The sequence below is a fragment of the Pipra filicauda genome, unplaced genomic scaffold (genome assembly GCF_003945595.2).
Source record: "Pipra filicauda isolate LSUMZ 115617 unplaced genomic scaffold, ASM394559v2 scaffold168_size1973030_pilon, whole genome shotgun sequence".
NCBI lineage: Eukaryota > Metazoa > Chordata > Aves > Passeriformes > Pipridae > Pipra > Pipra filicauda.
The window spans coordinates 249114-266443 of record NW_024104195.1 but is presented as its reverse complement, the minus strand read 5'-3'; the positions used below and the strand labels follow the sequence as shown (position 1 = coordinate 266443).

Genomic DNA, 17330 nt, shown 5'->3' with positions numbered 1-17330 from the left:
AAGAACAAAAAAATGGGTGCACAGGAGTTCTTGACCCTGAGTGACTAGTAAACAAATAAAATAAATATTTGGGTAGAAAAATGCAGCTAAGTAAAATTCAGCAGAAATTGTCCTGAAGAGTGGAAACAGTTTGGAAAATGAAAAGTAGTCTTCATGTCCTATGTTCACACTATGGATGGCAAAAAAGGAAGATAGGATTATTAAGGGTTAATATCTGGCAGCTCTTGAGCCCACTTTGGTCTAAAATTCCAAGACATAAAGTACATCATGAATTCAGATGACTGAAGGAAGAATTTTGCCTTGCAGTTAAATATCAAAAAACAAATATAAAAAAGTGTTTATGTATTGAGTATAAATATTAATGTTGATATAAAAGGTGAGAATGTCAGCTTCAGCTGCAATGGCTTGTGCCATCACAGTCCCATCTTGTCCATATTTCAGCAAAGTGCCTTTACTGTTGGGAACACAATAAGGATTTGCAGACATGTAACAGAATAAGGGAAAGAGAACTGTCAGGATGCCTTTGGTCTTGGGGTTTCCCCCATAAAAATGATGTCTGCATACCTATAGTGTTTACAAAGGACAGTCACAAGGCATGTTTTCCTGCTGTCAATGAGGCTATTGCTTCAAGAAAAGCATACTCTAGAAATGGCAAATATACACTCTTTGTGGACTTTAGAGGACAATGAAGGACATCGGGTCAGCTTCTTCACTGAGAAGGTCAGGTCAGGGACTGGCCACTGTAGAAGGAGAGTGCTGGGAGATGCTGCAACCACAACAACCCTGATGACAATACTGGCTATGCAGCACTGAAGAACTGCGAGCCCGCAGCACAACAGTGAAGGAATTATTGGGTGAAACCCAGGTTAGAACAGTAAGTAGCACAGTTTGGTTTATACATATGATGAAATCCACACTAAGAAAACCTAGGTACAAGTCATTACTACATTTGGTTTGTGAGGGACAGTCTGCACCTCGGAGCCATCCTCACAGCGCTGAACTGGAGCTGGGTGATGTGTTGCCCTGTGCTAAGTAAAGCAAATGGGATAGAAGGAAAGTGTCATGAAGGAGACCTCCTGCAGCAGCCCCCAGCCAAGGTCCTTCCAGGAACACAGGAGAACAAGCAGGAGGAAGCAGCACATAAAGAGAAGCTCAGCAGAGTGTGGCAGCAAGAAAGTTGCAGGAACAGTCTTATTACTATGAGGTGGGGAAATGGATTTTATTGAATAAAACTGACTGAAAATCTGAAAACAAAACCACATTGCACTTTAGGTAAGAACCAGACATAAAAGCCTTTTGTTGTTTCATCCCTTTTGGCTGAATAAACAATGCCTGGCTTTGAAGAAACTATTACTGTGTCATTTTAATCAGCTGCACAGGGCTCTCAACGGAAAAAGGCTTCCCAGTACCGAGTGTAGTTAGGCCCTTTACATTTATCCTAATTGGAGGAATAAAGAGGGTGCATTACAGGATTATTCCCTCAAGAAAAATAAAAAAAAAGCCAGGCAAGCCTGCCACTTGGGGGTGCAGGCATGCTGGGCTGCCACAGCAGCTATAGTGCAGCTTGCCTTGCAATTATGACAGCTGGATTCTTAGTTGTAAAACAGAGATAAGCAGTAAAATTAGCACTGCTGTGGAGAAATGATGCATTAATATCAGGAGGTTTGTTAAGGCTTCCTAAATTTCCACTATCTCTGTATTGACAGCAAAGCAACCCTCGGGGAGAAATAAAAGTATTTTCCTTCCAGACAACAGTTCTTCAGGGAGATCTCTGACATGGACACTAACATGTAAAATCCAAGTTGCTGTGGAGGTAGTGATGCAATCGTAGGTGTGTCTGTGCAGCTAAACCAAGGCATGACTGCAGCCCACGTGAGTGCTGCCAGGTGAATTGTGCACATTATAGTGAAGACAGTGGAAGTTTTGGTGGATGTTACAAGCTACTGAGTGTCCACAGAGAAACGCTGGTTTGCAGCCTGTGAAAACGTATCTTCTCCACCGGCGTGGGCTGAATTAATGTAGGGGAGATTTTTTTTTTCCCTTTATCTGTCCTAACTGGATGGATAATTCTGCAGTGCCCCACCACCGCTGGCTGAGGGCCATTGGAGAGGCCTGTGCCCTCATGAAGGGTGCAGTGCACACTTGGTGTGTGCACCACTGGTCTGCACGAAAGCAGAAAATGCTCTGGGATTCTGGATGTCAAATGCTTTTTATGAAGGTGTGTTATTTCTGTTAATTTCATAGTTTAACCAGCGCAAAAAAGCCTGATCCTTTTAAATCTTTACTGACAATGCAGTGTGTTGAAATCAAAACACTTTCAATGTCAAAGAAAAATGCAATTAATTGCTAGCTGAGATGTAAAACCAGAGCTTTAGGGAAGGGCTATCACCCTGCCACTGACAGGCGTTTAATGGCAGACAAAGGGGTTGCAAAATGAAATGCTGGAATTACTTTGAGGTGCCAGCCAAAATAACCAACAGATCAAACGACATAACGGGCCGTTTCCACTCCTAATTTCACGATCTCTCTTCTTGTTGTCATGCAACCAGCCCACAGCTTCTGCCGAAATGCTTCTTAACAACGCAGTGCTGTTCAGTACATCCTTCTCACTCGGCAATTGCATTATATCTTAATATAATATTAATTTGGGGTCTTTTGCTGTGAGGGAATGTAGAGCAGATGCAAATTACAGACGTAAAATGTCTGAAGAGACTTTTGATGACCACTGGGCAATTAGTTTGTTTGGTTTTTTTTTTTTTTTTTCACTCTTGTAGCTCCATATACCCACTTAGGGAAAAGAGATAAGAATAAAAAAGTACATAGTGGTCTGACAGCAGACCTTCCCGTCCTCCCCTTGCACTACTTCTGAAATTTCACCACGTCTTGCATTTTTGCTTTAACTTCCTCTCAGTAGCGGGCAGGACAGCATCCTACCTGGGGAGGGAGAGGAGTGGAAGAATAGACATCTTCTGGGTCTAGTGGAAGGTGTCCCTGCCCACGGGATGTGATGACTTTTGAGGTCCCTTCCAACTCGAACCATTTCATGACTGTGATTCTATCCAAGTTCCCTGTCTAGATGTTCAGGAAGAGTTTTAAGCTGAGGCAGTGCATGACTTGGACAGCACCTACGGGACATCTGTGGAGGGCAAAACACGTCCGTGGAAGGCAAAACACCTGTGTGGAGGGTAAAACACCTGCGTGAACCTCATAGAAGAGGGCAGGTACCCACAGGGACTAAGCCACGGGAGGGGAACTCCAAGGATACAGGGAGCACAAACAGGGCGCTGCGGGAGCAACCACGCGATGAGCAAGGGGTTCCCATCCCTGTCCGGGCGCTCCATTCCGCATCCCTCATCCCGCATCCCACATCCCACGTCCCACACCGCATCGCGGGCGGGGAGCGGCTGGGGTGTGTCCCGCGGCACCGCCCCTAGGAGGAGGAGAAGAAGGAGGGAGAGGAGGAGGAGGAGACAGGGCCATGCTGGCGGCGCGGCGGCACCTGGCGGGCGCGCAGAGCGGGCGGGCGGCGGGACGGGCTCCGCGCCGCGCATAGGGCGCTGAAAGCGGCCGTGGGAGCGTAGCGGAGGCTGCACTGGGCCGGGGAACCTGGACCCTCCCTTAGCATCCTCGCAGCGCAGCGCCGGGCGGAGGCACCGCTCTCATCCCTCGGCAAAGGCGGCGGAGAGGAGGAGGAAGAGGAGAAAGATGAGCCGCGCGGTGCTGGCCTGGTTGGCGCTCTGCGGGAGCCTGGCGGCGCCGCACCCCGCCCGAGGTGAGCGCCCGGGGGCCGCCGGGGATGGAGCGGGCACGGACCGGGGATTGGGGTCACACCGGAGCTCCCGCAAAGTCCGAGTGCAAGTGCGGGGAGGCGGCTCAGAGCCGGCTACGGCCGTCTGTTCTCTCCTTTTTTTCCTCTGTAGATAAGTATGGTTTTTTTTTAAAATATCTGCGTTTGAAACACAAGCCGGAGGAAGATCCATCCTCAGATGCGTTCTGGTTTTGAAACTATGCTTAAATAGAAGGGAAAGAAACGGCGTGAGAGCTTAAATCTTCCCAGCCTCTCGTCTGGATTACGTTTAATATCCGCAGAGCTCTCCACGTCTCTTTTTCCCTTCCTCCCCTCGCCAACCCTCCCCAGTCACCAGTCTTCATTGTAAATTTGGAGGCTGTTGAGCTCCAAGACACATATCCAGCAAACCGCGGAACACTTTGCGAACACGTTCGGGGGCTTCAGCATCTCGGCAGCAGCGAGTAGCTCTTGCCAGGCGACCCTTTTGCTGCCTCCTAATTAGGGCATCTCCACCTAAAACACCAACGGCGCCTTCTGGGTGTCTCACCCCCTTCCAGGGGAAAAAAAAAAAGAATTAGAAAGCCAACCCTAACCCAGAAAGATAACTTTAGAGCTCTTGGGATTTCTCTTTATTATTTATAATAATTAGTTAGTGCGGGCTATGAGGGTTTTCCCTCCTCACATTAAAAAAGTTGTAGGAGCTCATCTTGCGACGAGCTGATGGAGGGGGTGTGAGACCGGTCCCCCCGCAGCAGAAGGGGCCGCCTGGGGCGGTGGGCGATCACGCACTGCCCATTCCGTCGCATCACAGAATCAGTTAGGTTGGAAAAGACCTCTGACATCATCCAGTCCAACCTATGACTCCCGCTCGGACACCTGCTAAGGAAGGGGCTGGGCTGGGCTCCGGGACCACCCTGGGTTCCCTCGGAACCATCAAGGGTCCTCTCCTGTCCCCTGCGTCCCTCCGCGGGGCCTTTTCCTCCTCTGCGACCCCCGAGCGTCTCTTTGTGCCGCGGATGTTCTGTCCCTCCCTGGGATTCCACCCGGTTTGGAGACCTTTTTATCCTCCCACTTGTACCTTTCCCGAGCTTAGAAGAACAACTGTTGTCCTAATGAATATTCCCATTGACTTTTAGACCTGCTCCCCTCACTTTTTTTTTTAATGAAACCAGTGTATCAGTAAAGCTGAATATTTTATTAGACCTTAAATTATTCAGCACAGTGGATTCTCAAAATCCGATAACATTCATACAGTTACAGTGAACACGTGATAGCTTATGCAATGTGTCCTTGTACCTGCAGATTATTCCCCAAAGTTTTTTTTTTTTTTTTTTTTTTTTTTTTAAAAACAAAAGATAGCTCTGTGTGCCACGAAGTCTAGACTTGTCATAAGTGCTTTGCATCGGGCTTCTGTAGGACTGTAGTTCACATCTGGGACATTTTCTCATTAAATTCTACAGTTTGTCATGGTTTTAGGTAACTTCAGAACAGAGAGAACTTAATAGATTTTCTAGCAGGAGTGAAATAGGAAAGAAAAAAATCCATTTGCTCTGTGATTGCTTAAGTTTTCAGTTGAAGGTTTGTCCTTGGCTCTTCAAATGAAACAGAAGAAAATTATACAGTCTTTTCTTTCTGCTGAAACAGAGCAAAATGTTGCTTGACAGGTCTGATATACTGGATTAATTTTGCAGGCTGTCATAACGTTTACTTTTAATAGATCCTTTGCAAGTTACAATGACTCTGTAAGTCAAAACTCTTTAGAAAGCAGGTTTTGAACAATACAAAACTTGCCTATACATTGTTTCAACATCACTTGCTGGCGAACCCATTAATGTAATAATGGTGTACAATGAAAATCTGTGGAAGTGCAGTGGCTGGTTCTTCCCCACCCTTTGGGGTAAATTCCAAGTGCAGATCAAAGTCATAGACTTCATTACTGACCTGCATTTCAAGCCTACTGTTAAAGAACAATACCAACTGCTTTTTTTGTTGGGACTCTGCAAAGTAATGATGGAAGTCAAAATCCTATTTACTCATAATGTCTTAAAAACATCTTTTGCTTTTTGTGTTTGGTACAAATACATAGTATATCAGCAAGTCTGGTTTTTTTTTGTCTTGTTGTTGTTGTTTTTAAGGGAGAGAGAAGGATGAGAAAATTGAGAGATAATGATGATGTTGAAAAAGTCATCTCAATGGGAGACTGTAATTTTCTTCTTCCTGACCAGTCTAATAAATTTGCAATCTCATGCACTGTAACAGGAGCCTGATCTTCAGAGGTGTTTATATGCAAGTACATGATGAAACCGGGCTTCAAGGGTGCAGTGACTTCTATCCCTTAGTTTGCAAGACAGCTGTAGGTGCATTTTTAATAAGCAATGTCCTTTTACACATATTTCAAAACAGCTGTAAGCTTTTGCATTTATTGTTGTTGCTGTTGTTCCTTGGTCAAATTTGAACGAGAACCACTCTGGTGTTCTGCTCTGCAGTGGATGAGACAGAAACTACCAGGGTGAGTACGCAGACTACAAGAGATTAAAAAACATAATTTAAAACCGATGGCTGTTTCAGTCTCCAGATTTACCTCAGGCCGTAGGGTAAGCTGATCAGCTATGGTAATGATGCTGTAAGTGCACAGAAAATCAGTATATCCCATGTCTTGATGATAAATGGCTTTGCAACAGGACCTTCTGAAAAATTACCATTTGAGTCATCTTTATAGTGAAGCTGATCCCTAAGTTGTATCATCCTTTTCCACTTAGCAGGCTGCTGAATTTTTATGTGTGCTGTGTCTAAAAATGATGTTGACATTGCCAAAACCAGTCAAGCCTAGTTCTTTATTTTATGTCTGTGTCCTGTCAGCCCAAGATAAATACTTTGCAACTTGGAAGGAGCAGTTTCAAAGATGTTGCTTTTTCTCCATTTCAGTGGGAACCTTCACTCTCTCTGAGGCTTAGAAGTTTCTATAAAGCCTCTTTCTGCAGCTGGAATGAGCTGCAAGGAGTAAGAGTGCTGGAAAATGAGAGGTAAACTGTGGCTTTGTTCTCATGTAACTATACTAAAAGGCTGAAAAGATCACAGAGACTTTTAAAGACCAAGATTCTTCTGTTTTACCAAGTGTCTTTGCATCTTTGGACAGCAATTGCTTCACCACAAACTGCTGACAGTGTGACCCTGCATAATGATTTTCACTGTTCTTTTAACAAATTACATTTGTATTCAAATTGATTTTCCATGACTGCTTGTTTAGCCTCCAGAAAGCATATAGAGGATATACTATTGCATTCTGTACATGTCTGGTCACCCCAGGACAGAATTTGGTGTCAAGCCATGCATTGTTATAACTGGAATTAATAGTTTTGGCATTATTAGTTGGGGTTTTTTTATGTGTCCAGCTACCTGTTTCACTACCCTTTATGTCCTTATCCTTTATGTCTTTTTTTCAAGGGGTACACTTCATACAAGATTGTGTATCAATGGCAGCATAGTGAAAAGGGGTACTATCTTATCTTCCCTCCTCCACATTTTTCCAGTTATCATCAGGTTCAAAATCAAGGAAATGATACACTTTGAAAATTATTTCAAAAAACAATGACCTTCTATTAAGAGGGTGATTTTTATGCCTTAAATTAACTGTTTATGCAGCACGTGCCCATACAACAGCAGTAAAAAATTCACACCCTGATACCCTTTCAGAGTGAAGATGTCCGGGGAAGTGGAGTTTAAGAAACTACAAGAGTCAGGAGATAAGTCTATGTTATTCTCAAATTTACTGTGAGTCACATAGGAGTTAGTATGTTACTGTTTTAATCCTCTTGTGTTCTTAGATGTTTCACACTCAGGTAAACCGCAGAGCCAGGAGTATTTGTGGAATCTTAACGGATGGTTAGTGTTGTATTAGAAGCGAGATTAGATATTAGGAAGAAATTCTTGGCTTGAGGGTGGTAAGGCCTTGGCACAGGTTGCCCAGAGAAGCTGTGGCTGTCCCATCCCTGATAGTGTCCAAGGCCAGGTGGGATGGGGCTTGGAGCAACCTGGGCTAGTGGAAGGTGTCCCTGCCCATGGCAAGGGTTGGAATGAGTTGATCTTTAAGGTCCCTCACAACCCAACCCATTCTATGATTATGTAATTCTATGATACTGGGTTTGTTTGTAGCACACTTGAAGCCCAGCTTGAGTTTGAATAAATATGAGTTGAACAACAAACGGGTATTAATTTATTTCAACTTTCAAAACATGTTCACAGTGAAAATACAGTGAAACCTTAGTCAGATGATCCGTTAGAAAATAAAAGATGAGTTAAAAAAAGATTCAAACCCAAAGAAGGGTTGTAAGAACATCAACATCTGCAAAATTAAAACCTCTGGAAAATGCTGTCTTATACTGGACGACCTACACACAATTTTCACTTAAAGTTAAGGGGGGAACCTAGGGGAAAGGCAACAGGACCCTAAAGTCAGTGTGTTTTGTCAGCCTGAGGAATAAGTGATGATGGGTCTAGGTTATTATCTTTATAGAGGACTTGGATCTTATGTTTAAGGGAGAACTACTTACAGTGTGTAGTGACAGCAGGGTACGGCTGATTTTCTAACAATATGTGTAGATGGTTGAGCAGCTTTTGTCCATTTGCATTGCAGGACCAGAGCATGGGTCCATCCAAAAACAGTAGCGCAGTTGTGGACCAGGGTGCTCTGAGAGCAAGGATTTGAACTGTCACCTGGTATCCCACAAATCTGGAGGCACAGAACCTGCACCATCTCCTCATGCTTTGAGGTTTTATCAAATCCCAATCTTGCTGCTGTGGGAATATACCGGATATATTTGCAGGGTTTTCCTGCTTGTTTTTTTGTGTGAGTTTTCTTCCCTCTAATCAGCAAGCTGTGTTACCTTTCATCACAGCGGGGGTGCTCTTATACTTTAAGTTTTAAAAGCTTAGAAATGAAGCAAACTATGATTATCTAATAAAGTCTCCAGCTAATCTAGCTAATATGTCATGTGTGTGAATGCATTATCATGTGAAACACACCTGAAAACATCTTAATTTTACATAACGTGTAGTGGCTGTCTGCATACATATTGTATTTTGGGTATATTTTCACTTTAGAGAGTTATATCCAATTATTTGCCTCACATCTGGTCTGATACTTAGAAGTTTTAGTAATAAGATCTCTTCATCCTGTGAACTCAGCTTGCAGAGCTCTGTATTTCAACTAAAAATCGGTTTTATATACAACAAAAGTATAGTTATATACAACCAAAAAATGCCTTGTTTTTTTTTGAGAATAACGATAGTATTCCTCACTCTGCTCCCTTAAAACTTTTTAATAAGGGACCATTTGTAGGCAAAAAATTGAGTGTTTTTTGTTTGTTTGTTTGTTTGTTTGTTTTTAAGGCATAGATAGATGTAAGAATTTGGTTAAGTTGTCTGAAAATAGAGAAGAAAGTACTAGTTCATCTGTGCCGTTTAAATGGAGAATCCTAGACTATCTAAGCTCATCCACCTGCAGCAGCAGAACATCAAATTTTCAGTTTTGAGGAGTTACAATTTTTAAACACAATATTTAAAACAGCCAGCTGGAAGTGTGCAGATGACAGCAGGGAGGAGCAGCGTATGGATAAGCAGGATCAGGCAGATCAGCGCTCCTGGAGCAGAGCCAGGGCTGGGTCCTTGGCACATCCTGGCAGGAAACCAACGAGCAAAAAATGTGTGCATTGTGTGAGACCCTGGAGACCACAGGGAGCAGGGGAGGGAGCCAGACCTCCCCCAGGGGAGATAGGAGATTGGATATGTTGGATGTGGGGTGCTTTCTGTTGTCTCTGGTCCCAGGTGGGTGTGTGAAAGTCTGGGGTCAGATCCAGAGGCACAACCTACCCAGGATGCAGTGTCTGCATCAAGTGATGACTCTTGGTTAAAACTACTGAGAAAATTTCTAACAAGAAAATACTTTTATCAGAACACTATGATTCTGTACATACAGGAGTTTAAGCAGTCAACAGTACCTTGTCCACATGGAACGTGGACTGTGCGTGTTGACTATTAAAGTGTTTTGTACCATGAATTTGAACCTGAGAGTTCCAAATTTTTGATTTAAATACAGAGCAGGACTTCTTTTTTAGTGTTTTTGCAGATAACATTCTTTTGTTCTTCTTGTCCCTCTCCACTTGCAATTCACTATTTCCTTGGTAGTTTTCAGTTCTAAACAGCACAAGGCATTTGTGCACAGCCAGATTGTGGCCCTACAGACTACAGTTTAGACAGAGAGGGTTTTTTTATATATCTTTTGTGTATTCTCATAATAGTAACTTTTTGACAGACAAAAAAATCTTGAAAGAGATGACTGCTTTGCCAATTTTTAGCTACAGTAATTTTATTTGCTGTGTAACTAGGCTGACAAAATTTCTACAAAACCTGCTTTTTTTTCTTATCATTGTCAAGATGCTGTGTCAACCTGCGTAATTATGGAGAGCTCTGACAGCAGTGTATAAATAACAGTAATTTCTGTCATCTGATTACCCATGTCTTGGGTTTCTGCAATCGTGAAGCTACAACAGACAACACAAGAAATACTTTTGGATAGGATTTGCACACACCAAGCATGAGCGTGAAAAATAAGAAATAGGAGATGTTTGATTTATTTTTTGTTTAGCATTTATTTCTTTCAATCTGTCTCTCCCTCATCTACAACGGCTTCTGTCACTGCTGGTTATTGAGTCCACCATCACCAAATTTGCAGATGACACTAAGTTGGGGGAGAGTGTTGATCAGCTGGAAGGCAGGAGGGCTCTGCAGAGAGACCTGGACAGGTTGGAGAGTTGGGCTGATTGCAATGGGATGAGGTTCAACAAGGCCAAGTGCCAGGTCCTCCATTTTGGCCACAACAACCCCATGAGCGCTACAGGCTGGGGACAGAGTGGCTGGAGAGCAACCAGGCAGAAAGGGACCTGGGAGTTTGGATTGACAGGAAGCTGAACATGAGCCAGCAGTGTGCCCAGGTGGCCAAGAAGGCCAATGGCATCCTGGCCTGGATCAGGAACAGTGTGGCCAACAGGCCCAAGGAAGCGATTCTTCCCCTGTACTCAGGGCTAGTGAGGCCACACCTGGAGTGCTGTGTCCAGTTCTGGGCCCCTCAGTTCAGGAAGGATATTGAGGTGCTGGAGCAGGTCCAGAGGAGAGCAACGAGGCTGGTGAAGGGACTGGAGCACAAGTCCTATGAGGAGAGGCTGAGGGAGCTGGGGCTGTTTAGCCTGGAGAAGAGGAGGCTCAGGGGAGACCTCCTCACTCTCTACAACTCCCTGAAAGGAGGTTGTAGCCAGGTGGGGGTTGGTCTCTTTTCCCAGGCAATTATCAGTAAGACAAGAGGGCATGGTCTTAAGCTGTGTCAAGGGAGGTTTAGGTTAGATATTAGAAAGAATTTCTTTACAGAGAGGGTAATCAAGCATTGGAATGGGCTGCCCAGGGAAGTGGTGGATTCTCCATCCCTGGAGGTTTTTAAGATGAGACTGGATGTGGCACTTAGTGCCATGGTCTAGCAATCGCAGCGGTAGTGGATCAAATGTTGGACTTGATCTCGGAGGTCCCTTCCAACCCAGCTGCTTCTATGATTCTATGATCATTGCATACAACCACACCCTTTAATCCAAGTTTCCTCCCTAATTATTCTGTGTTACAGTCTTATAGACCACAGCGCTTTAATTTCTTTGTCAGTTGTTTTTGGTTTTCTGTTTTTCTAGTTAATTATTATTATGTTTCTAGACAATGTGTTCTAGACAGGGCTCCAAAATGTATTTTTTTTCTTTTTACTCCTTTTTCAGCTCAGGCTTTTGAAATACAGATGGAGAAAATATTATATGCAATGTAATTTGTCAGACTCCTTACTTGTGTGAGGAATTGCACAGGATTGCCTCACAAGGTTTTTTCTAGGTTAAAAAGTAAGACCTACTAGCTGATTGCTTTCGGATACTATTCTGGAACTGTTTTAAACCCACAGAATGCTGTTTATTTGAACAATTTCAAGGGAATATTAGATTAATACTGTGAACAGTATACAGTGTGGATGGAGGAATGATGTATTGTTGTCACAGGAGGTAGCTAAAATGACCTAGTAGTTCTCTTCTATGGTGTGTCTTAAATATGTTCCTTCAATGATGATTTTGTCTAATTTCTTTGATGTCTTTTTTTATGGCTTAGCTTCTGACCTGTACAAAATTATGCATCAATTATAGATAGTCCTCCAGGATAAAGAGGAACCTTTTAAACAATGGTCTTTATTTTCCTGGTTGTGATCAAGCCCATTCTATTCTAGCATCTTCGCTGTCTTCACCAGAATTCTCTTAAAACTGGTGTCCTTATTCAGGTGTATTTTGCTTTCAGAAGTTTCTCTTAGAAATGCTATGTTTTTGTACTGTTCTTCAACACTGTGATTCCTTCCTATGGCAGTTTTACTTAACCTTAAACTCTTCTCCAAATGTGGGTCTTGTAGTTCAGCCCATCACTAAAGTCATAATAAAAAAGAAAAAAAGGTAACTGAAGAAATGTCAGGCATACCTGACAATGCAGTGTCAGATGTATCCCTTCTTTTGTGAAATCCTTTAAGAAGAAAAAAATAATCAAAGCCACATTCTGAATGAGAATTCTGAAATCAGCTGGAATAAAGTGTGATTGACTATGTATATTGACTTAACGTTAATACTACATCTATATGGCTTTACACAGCAAGAGCAAGGATCACTCCAGTATGCCTCAATGTCTTTCACTGTATATGAATAATTACATACAAATACGCATTTAAAATCATTGAATCATGGGAGCACAGATTGATTTGGGTTGGAAGGGACCTTAAAGCCCATCCAGATCCCTACCACCTTCCACTATCCCAGGCAGGGATAGTGGCAGAGACACCTTCCACTATCCCAGGTTGCAGCAAGTTCTGTCCAACTTGACCTTGGACACTTCCAGGGATGAGGCAGCCACAGCTTCTCTGAGCAACCTGTTCCAGAGCCTCCCCAACCTCACAGGGAAGAGTTTCTCTCTGTCAGTTTGAAACCAAAATGCTGAGTTGTGAATAAAATTGGAAAAGTAAAAGGTGCAGCTCTGACATGTGGCTCAGAACATCTTGGACGCAGAGGAGTGAAACAAGTGTCTGATCTATAGTAAAATTCCTAAATCTCCAAATTCTTTTACTGCCAGACATGGCTGAGATGAGTAGCTATGCCCTGTAAGATCTGACACTATGGCCAAGCCCATCTAATTCCTTTGCCACTGACTTCCTCCAGATTTCAACACTGCTGATGGCCTTATGCAAAGCAGTAAAATTTCCTGGTATTTTATCTTGTTGGGATAACTCAGGTCAGGACCAACCAAGTGCCACTGATGGTGCAAGGAAGGGAAGTGGGGACAGGGAGGAGGGAGTGGACTGGACAGGGCTGTTGGACACCAGATGTGTCCTCACCTGGTTCCCTCAGAGAAGAGGAGTTACAGATAGTTTTCTCAGTGACTGTTTTACACATGTTTTTCCAAGGAATAGATTTCTGGACTGACCCTAAGGCATGGAATGCCAGATTTCTTCCTGCCTTGTGTAGAGCTCTGTATGTCCCACTGTGAAAATATGCTGAGAGTTCAGATCCATGAGTATCCATGGGTTCTTGTCTGCATTTCCTTGGAGGGATGAAGGCAGAGGAGCAAATTCTGTATTTCTTCAACCATCTCCCAGTCCTGAGTGGCCATCTTCCCATCCTGGGGCAGATTCAGTGTTGGTTAACTAACCTAGTAGGTTATTTTGTTGAAGACAGATTACTGTGTTTTCCTTCCCTAAGTATTTTGCTGCAAATATTCATCCAGTGGATAAAGATCCCTCCTGGGCCTTGCAAAGCAGAGGAGGCTCCAGAGCTCCTGTGTACTCTCGGTGGAACAGGAGGAGCTGCCTGTCTTAGAAATTCTGCTCTGGCTTATTTCTAAGCACGAAAACTGCTTTAAAAGTACTGGTGAGTCAATGAGGTTCTGGCTCCTCCACTCAGACCAGCTGAAGGCTGAGCAGGAAGGAAGAATAAGCGAAATGAGTAAAATCATTGCATGCTTCAGTTACTTCAGGAGGATAAAGAGAAAACTCTTCAAAATGTCTGAGACTAGTGATTGACTAATTTTGACCAATTAGTTTTTTGTTTGTTTTTATTTTTGTTTTGTTGTTTTTGTGTATTTGTTTTTCCTAATAAATATTTTTTAAAAAAATTTCCTGTAAAAGCAATAAATAATTAAAAATAGGTACACTGGTTCCTTTTCCAGCAGTAATGAGTTGTGCTCATTAAGGTTTTTCTAGAAAAACCTTAACAGAGTTTTAAATACTAAGTATAAATTTCCTTTTGAGGCAGAGGAGGGAAGGAGGACTATTCCAAAACTGTATCGCAACTTCACTGGAATAAGGCTCACTGAGCTTTAATTATAAAAGTTGTTCTGAACTTTTTTTGTAGTTATTGTCTTTAGAGGGGCAACATTTACAGAGGTGAAGAATTGTAGCAAAAAAACATTTTTCATTTTTTAATGATTTTTGAGTTCCAAGAAGCTCCACTTTCACCCTATGAATGGTCCAGTCTGGCAGATAATCATGAAGCCTTGTGCTAGCATCTTTCATAACAATCTTTTGTCTCTTGGGTCACATCAAGCTTTTTTGTGTTGTTCTCCCCCACCTTATATTCTTGACATGTCTGTACACCCCAGACTATACAACGTGAAATCTGAAAACAAAGCTCGATGCATCACTGGAAAAAGGCATCTACTTTTAAGAGGAATAATGAGATTTGATGACTTATGTCTGCTAAAATCTGTAGTATTAGATCCCCTGTAGTGCCAGCTCAAGCACAGCAACTGCTTGCATATACATCTCATTGTGTGTGAGAGAGAGAAGCGTTAGAATAGTGGAAATATTTACAAAAAGAGTTGCAGGTCTCTCATAAACAGGGAATCATCTGGAACTGCTGCTTCAGGAGAACCCTGTTAATGCCATTCAGTATTATTCTCATTCATTACTGTATATGCAGGAGATCCTAATTTCTTTTTCATTTTCAAAATGATGTGCAAGAAGCTCTTAAAATTGAAATTGCAAGTGCCCAATCTGTTTATAGCATAGTATATGTCTTCTGTAACGGTTGCCTTCTGAAGCCAGCTGGCAGCTGGCTTCTGGAGCTTGTAGAAAGAGATAAGAATCTGAATAGCCCCCTTGTAATCCAGGAGGGAACAGTTAGCAACCTGCTGAGTCACTTGGATCCCCACAAGTCTATGGGATCAGATGGGATCCACCCAAGGGTGATGAGGGAGCTGGCGGAAGAGCTCGCCAAGCAGCTCTCCATCATTTACCAACCGTCCTGGCTCACTGGGGAAGTCCCAGATGATTGGAACTTCGTGAATGTCATGCCAATCCACAAAAAGGGCCCGAAGGACCTGGGAAACTACAGGCCTGCCAGCCTGACCTCAGTGCCTGGCAAGGTTATGGAGCAGATCATCCTAAGTGCAATCACACAGCACCTGCAGGATGGACAAGGGGTCAGACTCAGCCAGCACGGGTTTAGGAGGGGCAGGTCCTGTCTGACCAACCTGATCTCCTTTTACGATCAGGTGACCCACCTGCTGGATGAGGGAAAGGCTGTGGATGTGTCTACCTGGATTTCAGCAAAGCCTTTGACACCGTCTCCCACAGCACACTCCTGGAAAAGCTGCAGCCCATGGCTTGGACAGGGGCACCCTGTGCTGGGTTAGGAACTGGCTGCAGGGCCGGGCCCAGAGAGTGGTGGTGAACGGTGCTGCATCCAGTTGGCAGCTGGTCACCAGTGGTGTTCCCCAGGGGTCAGTGCTGGGCCCAGTTCTGTTCAAAATCTTTATCGATGATTTAGATGAGGGGATTGAGTCCACCATCAGCAAATTTGCAGATGACACTAAGCTGGGGGGGAATGTCGATCAGCTGGAAGGTAGGAGGGCTCTGCAGAGGGACCTGGACAGGCTGGAGAGTTGGATATTGGGAAGAAATTGTTTACAGAGAGGGTAATCAGGCATTGGAATGGGCTGCCCAGGGAAGTGATGGATTCTCTGTCCCTGGAGGTTTTCAAGATGAGACTGGATGTGGCACTTAGTACCATGGTCTAGGAATCACAGAGGTGTTGGATCAAGGGTTGGACTTGATGATCTCGGAGGTCCTTTCCAACCCAGCTGATTCTATGATTCTATGACTAATTTTTAAAAACCTTTAATATAATATAGGATCTCAGAACAAATTTTCTGTAGAAAAAGCAGTTTTGGAAAGGGTCTAGTTTTGCTCTGCCCCATTTTTCTGTTAAGATACAGAAGAAAAACTACTGAGGATTTTAGACATATTACACCTGTTCTTTGAATTTCTAGTAGATTACAGGCTGCAGTGTATGTCTGCTGAAATTGGTCTTATGAAAGGTGCCGCTTCAAAACTGATGTGGTTTAAAAATAAAACACTTAGTTCTTTTGACTAGTACCCTCCCTGAATCACCCCTGCTCTTTAGCTTCACCTGGAGTTTGGGCTTTGGGGAACAGCCAGAGGTTGGCACCATTCCACAGGTAGACATCATTCCACATGTAGACATCCTTCTACCAGTGACTGAGGAAGGAATGGGGTCATTCCTGTACCATGTGCTTCCTATTGCTGTAAGGGGAAAAAGGAGAGTACTTAGTCTTGATGCTCTCTAAGGAACAGCAGAACCCTTATTTTCCTGGTGGAAATGAGGACTTTGAAGAAATTACACCTCTGTAGAATTTGTAGTGTATTGTCAATGCTGTTCTTGGAGCATCATGGATGTGTCACCACCTGATCCTGTCAGATCTCATGGTAGTCTGGTTATAAACAGCAGTACATGAATTGTACAAGGATGTATTATCTAGGGAGGATGAGTCATTACTGTACTACCATGTAATATTTTTGTTGGCTTTTGGCTTTTTCTAACACATCTCTGAGTACTAACATAGGGCAGGTCATTATATAGTATTTACATTCTGCAATATCCATCAAAAAGTGAAGAGTGGTGGGGATGTTTGCAGGTTTCTGCATTCACTACAGCTATCTCAGGCTGTCAAAAAATTTCCAGGGAATGTTTTCCTGCATTAAAAATAAATATATTTATCCTTGGTATCTCTGTAGTGATCTGGTTTGTTTAGCACTAACTACCTTGAATTTTTAGACTACATCTACTGTTGTCTGGGAGAGTAAAGAATAAATTTATTTATTTATTCATGTATTTTGTGGGAAGAGGTGTAATTCTCTTGTGTTTGGCTGGATTTTTTTTGTTTCTTGGAGCCTGAGGTTTTCATGAGGTCCTAATTTCACCCTTTGCACAAAGGCTTTATATGGAGTTTTTATTGTGTCCAGGAACTCTTTAGATAATTGAAAGCCTTCTAATAATTCTGAACATTAACAGTGTTACAAGTCATAATGGCCAAGAACTAGAGTTAGCTGCAGCTACAGTACATTCAGGGCAGGAAATACAGACAAAAGGCTCCACTGTGTCAAACATGGTGTTATTTGAAACTGTTTTCA

At 43.1% G+C, this 17330-nt stretch overlaps 1 protein-coding gene across 3 annotated transcripts in view; it reads left to right on the top strand.

Moving 5' to 3' along the window:
- The first annotated feature begins 3487 nt into the window (after positions 1-3487).
- The window catches only part of EDIL3 (EGF like repeats and discoidin domains 3), a 231956-nt gene continuing 218113 nt past the window's right edge, over positions 3488-17330 (top strand). For all 3 annotated transcript variants that reach the window (XM_027712542.2, XM_027712543.2, XM_027712541.2), the window contains exon 1: positions 3488-3772. In XM_027712542.2, the coding sequence (XP_027568343.1) occupies positions 3706-3772 (67 nt within the window). In that variant the 5' untranslated portion in view covers positions 3488-3705. The remainder of the gene's footprint in view (positions 3773-17330) is intronic.